The sequence below is a fragment of the Coccinella septempunctata genome, chromosome 2 (assembly GCF_907165205.1).
Source record: "Coccinella septempunctata chromosome 2, icCocSept1.1, whole genome shotgun sequence".
Lineage (NCBI taxonomy): Eukaryota > Metazoa > Arthropoda > Insecta > Coleoptera > Coccinellidae > Coccinella > Coccinella septempunctata.
Window position 1 is genome coordinate 40,363,533 of NC_058190.1, and position 10,082 is coordinate 40,373,614.

General features: G+C 32.0%; 2 protein-coding genes across 3 annotated transcripts; one reads left to right on the top strand and one right to left on the bottom strand.

The window, feature by feature from the left end:
• Positions 1–472: 472 nt before the first annotated feature.
• Positions 473–3,584, bottom strand: LOC123306641 (hydroxymethylglutaryl-CoA synthase 1). Its single transcript, XM_044888739.1, has one exon. The coding sequence runs from the start codon at positions 3,347–3,349 to the stop codon at positions 1,955–1,957; it is 1,395 nt and encodes a 464-aa protein (XP_044744674.1). The 5' UTR covers positions 3,350–3,584; the 3' UTR covers positions 473–1,954.
• Positions 3,585–3,764: 180 nt separating this feature from the next.
• On the top strand, positions 3,765–6,551 carry LOC123306639 (angiogenic factor with G patch and FHA domains 1). 2 transcript variants are annotated; one of them, XM_044888738.1, is made up of 8 exons: positions 3,765–4,113; positions 4,199–4,414; positions 4,650–4,820; positions 4,876–4,954; positions 5,248–5,649; positions 5,762–5,969; positions 6,026–6,125; positions 6,215–6,551. In XM_044888738.1, the coding sequence occupies exons 1-8, from the start codon at positions 3,931–3,933 to the stop codon at positions 6,374–6,376; spliced, it is 1,521 nt and encodes a 506-aa protein (XP_044744673.1). In that variant the 5' UTR covers positions 3,765–3,930; the 3' UTR covers positions 6,377–6,551. The 2 variants fall into 2 exon arrangements, with proteins under 2 accessions (XP_044744673.1, XP_044744672.1); XM_044888737.1 differs by lacking the exon at positions 4,876–4,954 and adding an exon at positions 4,992–5,115.
• The last annotated feature ends 3,531 nt before the right edge of the window (positions 6,552–10,082 follow it).

Here is a 10,082-nt window from a genome sequence, read left to right on the forward strand (position 1 = left end):
CCATTGAAGAAACTAATAGCAAAATAGAACATTTTCCCAGATGATTTTTTTTGCGGATTTATTCTAATACGTTGGTGAATTCAAAATATTGGTGTATCGTTTCAATTCCTACTCACATACAGAACAATTTTTCAATAACCAATCTACTTTTCTCACACAGATTATATGTGTATTTCAAGATTTATTTTGTTCAATCAAAGCAGATAACTTTCTGCAAGCTGCAGTATGAAATGTAGACTTAAAATAACAATTATCATTGAATAGCCAACGAGAATGCTTATATTCTCCTCTACTGACCACTTCAATCTTCAATAAACATTCACGGTGTGAACAGACAAAGCCCACATTGACCAATTGACCTTCAAGTTAACAAATTGCTCCCAACAATTTATTCATCTGTGAAAGTACAAAAAATGATAATAATCAAACCATTAAGCTTCAGAAACCAGGGAATGTGCAAAAAAATACGTAGTTAAATTGAAATAATTTATTGAATAATAAATTACCTAATAAATCAGCATGAAATAAGAATATTGATATTTAAAAGGAAAACAATCAATTAGAATTAATTCTAAAGGCACTTGAGGGTGAAATGATTCTTCATTTCAAGAAGAAAAAATAGTTTACTTATTCAACCCAAGAAATGGTTCATTCACATATCATTCTGGATGACATCATAATGCCCTTCGAAAAGTTTTACATTCAATAAAGTATAACTGGGAAAAAAAATTAAAATATAGACCAAAATAATACCTCGTTTTTATTGATTATGGGAATACTTGTGTAGAATAAAATCAATCTTCTCAATTATTCTCAGAAACATGGTTATTGCATTCTTGATCCTCGATACATTTTGAAATTAACACAAATATAATTAAACAGAAACTTCAATCTCCAATTGATAAAAATGTAGCTTCAACCAAGATTCTCTAATTAGTTTCAAAAGAAACCAGCACAATGTTGATGATTACAGGTGAAATGGAGCAAATATGAAATTGTAATAAATAATTGCTAATTCTATTAATCAGAGCACAAAAGAGCTAATATCTCAATCTCAACCCAACAAATAAGTTTCTAGAAGTATAATACAGCAATGAACATGCTTTCTTTTGATCAGTAACACTTTCAATATTAATTGTGCTGTGCTGCCATTGTTCATCTTCCTCATTAATGAATAAAATAATGAAATCAGTATTATCAGAATCTCAAGACTAATTTTATAAGAAGGAATATATTGTTCGAAATAAAACTTGTTATATTTTACAGTATATCTATTTTGCCGTCAACAAAAATAAATTTAACTAATTTTCCATTTCAAAACAGGAAATATCTGCAAAAAATTGCCTTCCGCCAAAACTTTTTCTATATACCATATACCTAGCTATGGTGACTACCTAATTTAATCGAGAAAATTTTCATCAGCATCAAAATATAACTACCCAAATGATGTTTTCTTCATAGTAGACAATGAAAAGAGAAGCATATACTTCATGAAAACTAACAAACTATTTCAGCCCTCTTCCAATAAAATTCCGACCGTTTTTGATTAAAATAAAGCTGACAGGTTCTATATTTCTAGTTTGGATTTCTTGTTGAAAAATGATTAATCATGAACAATAGATTGAAATAGGCATACATTTATTCAGTTCACTCTTACTGTCCCAATACATTATCCTGACAATGTTTATGACAAAAATTTTGTAGTAGAGGAAGGAATATTGAAACAAGAAAATTCGAAAAAGTTGGGACAAGTCTAGTCTTTCAATCTAGATATTATTGTACTTCTGATTGACACATAATTATTCAACTGTAAATACTGTGATTATTTTCTGTATATGATTCCATATACATTAAGTTACAAATGATCTTTGCTCCACTTAGTGGAAAAAATGGTATTGTTTGCATCCAACTCCAATTCTATTATATTTACTATCACATAATCATGAAGGTCTGTTCAATGGGCATGGCCATTCATTGCATTCGGTACTCTGTCATAAGACCTTCTGTATTTTTCATCTATTTTGGTCAGATAGTAAGTTCCAGGAAAAAAGCTTTCTATAGAACCTAATGGTTCATATGGAGCAGAATGATTACTTTTCTGTCTAATATCCATAAATTTCTCAAATTCTTGAGGTTCAATTTTTTGCCTTTGATGCAAATTAATTTTAACAGAAGTTAAATTTGATATCAGTTTTTGTAATGCTGTCCCATTATTCCCATCTTCTGAAATTTTTAAAGAATAAAAGGCTGAAGCCAGCCCTGATCCATAGGAAAACAACCCAACCCTCTTACCAGCTAGTTCAGCTGGGTTTTTTGATACCAAGAGAGACACTAAACCCCCATAAAGCGATGGAGTGTACATGTTACCAACTTGTGATGCTATAAGTAGCGAAGGGGAAGTTTTGGTAGAGAATAATTCTTTACTACTATTCATTACAGCCTTTTCTACATCCTTATCGAAATAAGTTTTTTCTAAGACAATGTTTTGCAAACTTTTCAATTCTGGATACTTGAGTTCTTTCTGCTCCAGAGAAGCCAAGTAAAAATCATTCAAATATAACCGAGCCAGAGATTTTTGAACTAGTTTACAATATGGGGTGTGAAATAGAATTGCATCAAAAAATGACAAATCAATTTTCTTCTGGAAAAATTTAGATGCTTTCTCACAATAAGTTTGATAACATTTATCTAAAGCACTCAAATAACACTGAATGGATAACTTACTGTCCACTACAGGATATTCTGACGACAGATCTGGTTTGTAAAAGTCGTAAACATGTCTCATATGGACAGCCCTAAGTCCCCTATCGAAAACTAAAGGCGCATTTGGGCCAATTAACATAGCAACTGCTCCAGCTCCTCCAGTTGGTCTTGCAGCACCTTTAGCATAAACTGCTATATCAGCAGCAACTACCAAGGCATATTTTCCATTCCAAGCAGATGATTCCACCCAAGAAATTGCATTGAAGAGCGCTGCAGTTCCTCCAAAACAGGCATTTGTTGTATCAATACCTTCTATATCAGTCACACCATGTGGTTCGAATAACTGCATAAGAACACTTTTAACACTCTTAGACTTATCGATGATTGTTTCTGTACCAACTTCTAATCTTCCAATGTCTGAATAATCAATATGATTCTTTTCGAGTAACTTATGAACAACTGTGAGGCACAAAGAGTTAACATCTTCCCTATCTGTACATACTCCCATAGCCTTCTGTCCTAATCCTACGGTATATTTACCAGAAGATACCCCATCGTACTTTTCTAATTCTTCTTGGTCCACATACAGTGAAGGGATGGTGAGTTCTATTGCAACAATTCCAACATCATCTGGCCACGAACCCATGATAGGTTTAATTCGGTAAAAACTTGAATGAAGACGCGACAGCGACAAGTACTTTCACTATGATCTCGGCGGTCTATGAATCTAAACTGATACAAGTAATTTCAAAGACGGAACTTGTTTAGAGAAATCGCTCAAATGGGGGTCTGGGTCTGGGCTAAACCCATTCAAGTATAAACGGCAAATACGGTTAAATAGGTTCCCTTGCTCATTCCCACTTCAAATTAATTTATTTTTGGTTTTCTGTCATTCGAATCTCGTGATTTTGAACTAAATTATTGTTACATTAGAACTAAACGCATTAAGCCCTCTTACGACGAGTCTCGAAATTCGACATTCAGACAATGAAAGAAGATCTTAATCTTCTCTGAACTTGAAAGTTGTCATCACAGAACATTGTGGGTAGTTGTCAAAATTCTGATTGCTAACCTCAATCTCAATATTTATCGTTCCAGTTGTAAATATAAAATCGTTCAAGAATATTGCTGTGAAAAGTGTGAAGGTACTAAAATTGTGGAGATAGCAAGATTCAAGTTGTAACTGTAGCAGTTACATTGAAGGTTTTTGAATAAAATAATACCAATATGCAGAATAACAAAATTCCTACTTTTGCCTCTGCGGATACTAGTGATGAAGAATTCGTTTTAACGGAGGAAATGAGCGAAAAGTTAAAAGATTTACCACAAATTTTAGAATACATTAAGAAATTATTGAAGTATGTTGAAAAGTATAAGAAACAGATCAAAAAATTGAAATCGAAAAAGCAGGTAATTTCTATAATTTTTGTACTATCCTTACCAGTCTGAATCAAAATCTATATACCAAATGATTAATTAATGCAATATTATTCAGAAATCTTCAAACAAAGTAGATGCTATGGTTCAAACAACATATCAAGTAAGCAAAAGTGAAGAAATCAAACTGGAAAATACTACAGACGAGCCAGTAAAAAGCATAACAGAAGATATTACAAAAGCTGCTGAGCAAGCATTGCAGAATTCTGGATTTGTTTATGAAGAAACTTCAGGAATGTATTACGATTATGGTACAGGATATTACTACAATGCTGTATGTAACAAATTGTATATTATTTTTTCATAAGAGAGTATTAGAATTGGAAAATTGGTTTTCAGTTTATGTGATCTGAACAGTCCCAACATTAATTGCTTCAGAAAGAAGCCACATTTTCGAATTCCGTTCAACTTATTTACATCTTCTAACTTGTTTTTCTGACTTTTATGGCAATATTAGTCTCTTCCATTCTGATGAATTATTTTTTTTGATGTTAGATTTTATTTTAAAGGAATATGGACTTTATTATGATGGTAACACTGGTACATACTTGCGATATAATCAAGAGACAAAATCATATGAGTATCACTCTCAAGTTTATACAGACACCCAAGATGTTGAAGAACCTAAGTTAAAAAAACATATTGATAAAAGAAAAAAGCAAAATGTGATTAAAATAAAAGTAAGTTCAGTAACTTTTGAAAAATAAAATATTTTATGTCTTTTTTTCATTACAGGTAAAGACTTCTGATTTGGATCATCTTACGAATTCGTTCAATAATATGACAATTGATAGACTTCAAAACATAGCCTTGGGTATGTATCTGATCAGTAATTGAATTGTTGTTTGTAGGCGAAACGTAAAAAAATCGAGAAGATCAATGATCCTGTAGATGTTGAAGAAGGAGAATGTTCAGAGAGTGGTTCATCAGATCAGATGTCTAGTTCTGAAGAAGAAGCTGATTCTGAATCTAGTGGTACTTTAGTTTTTTTTTTTAATAGGATCATTAAAGTTCAGATGGTTGCTGAAGAAGTCTACAAAATATTCAGCTTAATCTTATAATAGTGATACATCCACTGAAACCAATTTAAAAGAATATTATTTTTAGAAGTAGCAAAAAGGTGGCCACCATGCATGAGAGTAATTGTTGAAGAAAGTGTGGTACCTAATTTAAAAAAAGGATCTTTACACATTATTACATATGAGGGAGGAAGCATAGGTCGTGAAGGAAAGCACTCGATAGTAATAGCTGATATCAACATCAGCAAACATCATTTGAATATACTGTATAACAAGGATTCTAACATGTTTCAAGCTGTGGATATGGGATCTAGAAATGGTACACTTTTAAATGGTGTGAGGATGTCTACTTCAAAACAAGAGAGTGAACATTTGGATGTAGTTCATGGCAGCAGAATTCAGCTGGGCTCTACAGTTCTTTTATGCCATGTACATGAAGGTTCACAGACTTGCGGACATTGTGAGCCTGGACTTCTTGAGCAAGATGCAAGTGAGTTTTACACTTATATTGTATATTTTTTCATAAATTTGATTATGTGATTTGAAACACTTGAAAAAATCAATTATGTTTGAATGCTTCAATCATTCTATGCAATTTACAGGGGAATTGAAAGACAAGAAAACAAAACTAGTAAAAAGAGAAAGTCATAAAAAAGAATTGCAAAATCTGAAGAAAAAATTTGGAATGAATAATTTCAAAAGTGATAAGGCATCATTAGCTTCTGGATATACAGACAGAGCTCAAAAAAGGAGAGAAGTTATTGGAAGCCATAATGAACATGAGAAAACCCAAGTGTCCTCATTAGATGAGTATGTTTATATGGTTCCGCTATTTTTTTCGTTTTTGCTTCATTTTTTTGTTTCAGATCAATTTCATCAAAGAATAAAGGATTTCAATTACTTTCCAAAATGGGTTGGAAAGAAGGGCAGTCTCTTGGAAAAGAAGGTCAGGGAATTTTAGAACCAGTAAGTAATTTTGGAATCATGTTTATTTTTTTAGTTGTCACAGTATAGTATAATATTGGTGCACAACCTCAATGGAAATTTTTTTATAGATCAAACTGGTCTCCAATGAAGGCACTACAGGTGTTGGTAGTTCAAATTCTGAAGTACCAATTAGTAAAGAACAGAAGAAGAAGAAAATTATTTGGAAGAAGACGCAAGAAAGGTTTGATAAGTTGCAGGATTCTAGTGATATTTTTGAGGAAGGTGAATGATTTGACTCTATGGAATGCAGGACAGAATTCATTTTACTATTGATTTGATCTCTTAATAGTGCACATGAATGAAATGATGTATAAGTTATCTGTAAATAATTGTATATATAATCTGTATATTACATTTGTGTAATTATCATGTTTTTAAGCAAAATAAACAAGTTTTCCAAATACACAGTTGTAGCCTATTTTAAAAACAAAATTTAAATAAATGTCAATAACATCGATAAATTGAACAAATGTAATAATATTGGGGATCTGGTTGAGTTTTCTGTGACTCTGACCACGAATATCTCTATATTTGTGGTTATGATCATGAAGTTTGACGCCTTCCACGAACCAGTGATTAATGACTGATAAATTACAAGGGATTAATAAATGTCTGATAGACAATCAGTGAATTATAGCCTATTATTCACAGTGATTAATGAATGTAATAATGCTCAAAATACAGATGGAATATGATTAGAAGTTCTCGGATCGATATACATAAGGCTTGTTCGAGGAGTGATTTACAATGGTTGTGAACTGTACAGAGCAAGCGCAAACGGATTTTCGTCACCCTAAAATGGAATTGCGCTTGCTCTGTACAGTTCACAACCGTTGTGAACCACTCTACGAACAAATCTATAATCAAATGACAAAAATTAAATATCTCCATGATATATACAGACAACATTTGAAAATTTTATCCACCTATCTTTACCATCAATGGTCCTATAGGAGCTATATATAGCACTCTTGGCTTCGATCGGTTCCTTTGAGGGTTGGAAATGGAGGAAAATTCGTTTTCCAAGAGTGCTAAGCTATATGACCTAAATAGATACTGCCTATTATAAGGCAGTATATAGGGGTATATTTTATCACTTGTTTGATAAGAAATACTTTTCAGCTTGTATGTGAACTTTTTATCTAGTATACTAATTGAAATTAGGCTTTTGTATCACGTAAGGATAAGATTTATGGTATTGGTATATATACATGACAACCGTGTTCCTTTAGAAGGCTCTGTGTATACTACATCTACAGGGGCGGATGGGACCACCGGGAAACCGGGAAGATTCCCGGTGGGCCGGTCGATTGTTGGGCCAGAGGGCTGGTCAGTTCGTACCATTTTTTGTCTTCGGCGGAACATATTTGACGTCGATATTTTTATTTTTACAAATATTGAAAACCAATTCAAAATGAATGTTGGGAAAACTACCAATAAATATATGTTTCAATATCAAGTTTTGAAAATAATATTGATAAAAATAAATTATTCCTGAACAACTGGCATAAACAGGGTGGCTTGAAACGTAATGAAATACAGAAGTTGCAAAAAACTTTACACGTGATTGTATGATTATTATGCTGAACTTGCCTTATACGAATGTTTTAAGTTGCCAGTCCATGAGACACGGGGTGTGAAAGTAAAGTTTAGTTATGTTATATTAAACCTCTGTTTTTAATATCACACTACCAAACTTTACTTTATTACTTCATTTAATATTATTTGACAGAAGCTTGCTCGCTATAGGAAATACAAAATCTATGTCGGCCAACTTAGTATTTGAAGATGCATAGATTGCAATTCGATTATGAAAAACGAAAATCTCCTTAAAAAGGTTAAGGTTTTAATGAGGAAATATATATTTTCTGACAGGATAGGTCTCTTCTTTGAGATATAGCTCCTTATATAATCTACACTGAAGCGAGTTATATGAGTATTCTTATTTCTCAACAAAAAACTTTACACGTGATTGTATGATTATTATGCTGAACTTGCCTTATACGAATGTTTTAAGTTGCCAGTCCATGAGACACGGGGTGTGAAAGTAAAGTTTAGTTATGTTATATTAAACCTCTGTTTTTAATATCACACTACCAAACTTTACTTTATTACTTCATTTAATATTATTTGACAGAAGCTTGCTCGCTATAGGAAATACAAAATCTATGTCGGCCAACTTAGTATTTGAAGATGCATAGATTGCAATTCGATTATGAAAAACGAAAATCTCCTTAAAAAGGTTAAGGATTATTGAGGAAATATATATTTTCTGACAGGATAGGTCTCTTCTTTGAGATATAGCTCCTTATATAATCTACACTGAAGCGAGTTATATGAGTATTCTTATTTCTCAACAAAAAACTCCTACAACTCAATTTTCTTGTTTCTCTGTAGAAACAAATTTCGACTGTTCGAAATTATCATTATTATAAATTTTTGTGTTTTCTACATCACGAAACTAGCAACATTAGGCGTGTTTAGCTTAATGGCCATTTAATTAGTTGCAGTATCAATAGATTATAGATTTTATTTAAGTTTTGAACAATACATATGTATAAGTGTTTCTTCAAAATTTATGTAGGTACAGTGGGTTTCTTACGTAAGTGCGGGTCACTGGATTGCACCTTATTCGTTCAGCAAAATCTTGAAGTGAATAATTAATATGATGATATTTCAAGGTACCTATATAAAAATATGATATCGAAAAAACTATCTAACATAATCATGAAAAGGTATTATGGTAAAAAACTAAAAAACCATTTTTCAAATTAGTAAAAATTCTTCAGGGTCGACTGGCTTAAAAATAAATGGTACATAGAGACTATTTCTAACCTTTTTTTTTTTTCATTAAAGATTCCACCAATTTCATTCAAAATTACCCTAAAGAAATTTGAAATCGAAATTTGGAAACTATGCATCCATGTTGTGTATGGTTCAAAAAATATTTGATGTCAAATGTAAGAAAATTTGAAAATTTTCATTTTTTCAACCATACCTATAGACAACATAGATACATTTTCCGTTGATTCTATATTTACTCAAAGTTGTTTTGAATAAAATGGATTGAAATAAATATAAAACTAACATAATGCAGATTGTAAAGGAGTAGTTAATTTAAGGGTCGATTTATAGTCGAAAAACAGTGGGTCTTTCATATAATTTTTTTTGAGCAGCCCATGTTTATATACAGCTTCCTGAAGAAAGCATATGAAAAGAAATGTTCAATTTTCTTCTTAGAAACCAGAAAGCGGACAAAAATCAAATTGAGTGTAGTTGTTCTATACCTATAGGCAATAAAAAAATTTTTGGTGTTTCCCTAGAATGTCTGCATGCTATCCGCCAACTAGGTGAAAACTTTCACTTAAAGCAGGAAATCAAAAATTAATTTCTCGAAAGTATATGAATAAGAAAAAAAAAATTCTGGCGAAACGATTACAGAGGTGTTTTTTAATATCCCTTGCAATTATATGGGAACAATTTATTCATCGCCTTCTCGCTCCCACAAAATGACTGCTCAATTTTTTGACAGTTTTCTGAATTGTAAAAAATATTTGAAAATTGCTTTTAAGGTTCCATCTTTAGGGGCTGCTCATCAAAATATTTTTTTCATGACAACTGATGCTACTCCACGGAACCCCCACCTTAAAAGTACTTTTTTCGTTCTTGAAGTGGGCCGGTCTGGAAGAAAATTCCCGGGCCGGTTCGAGGTAGCCCATCCGCCCCTGTACATCTATTTATGTGAAAATAAATTTTCTCACACTTTGGACATTTTATATTCGTTTGCAAGAATTCATGCAAGTAATAATTAAAAATATCGCTATTTGCATGAATCGATGAATCATATATTATTATCATGAGATCCCTACAACCTAAAGAAATCTCTATAAATCTTTCGATATATGGAAGGAATGCGTTATTGGTGAAAGGAAAATC

Bases quoted from the DNA above. Each gene is read 5' to 3' on its own strand.
- LOC123306641 (XM_044888739.1), bottom strand. From the start codon at position 3,349: ATGGGTTCGTGGCCAGATGATGTTGGAATTGTTGCAATAGAACTCACC.
- LOC123306639 (XM_044888737.1), top strand. From the start codon at position 3,931: ATGCAGAATAACAAAATTCCTACTTTTGCCTCTGCGGATACTAGTGAT. The intron at 5,116-5,247 runs GTACTTTAGTTT...TATTATTTTTAG, and splicing joins AGCTGATTCTGAATCTAGTG to AAGTAGCAAAAAGGTGGCCA. The intron at 5,650-5,761 runs GTGAGTTTTACA...TGCAATTTACAG, and splicing joins ACTTCTTGAGCAAGATGCAA to GGGAATTGAAAGACAAGAAA.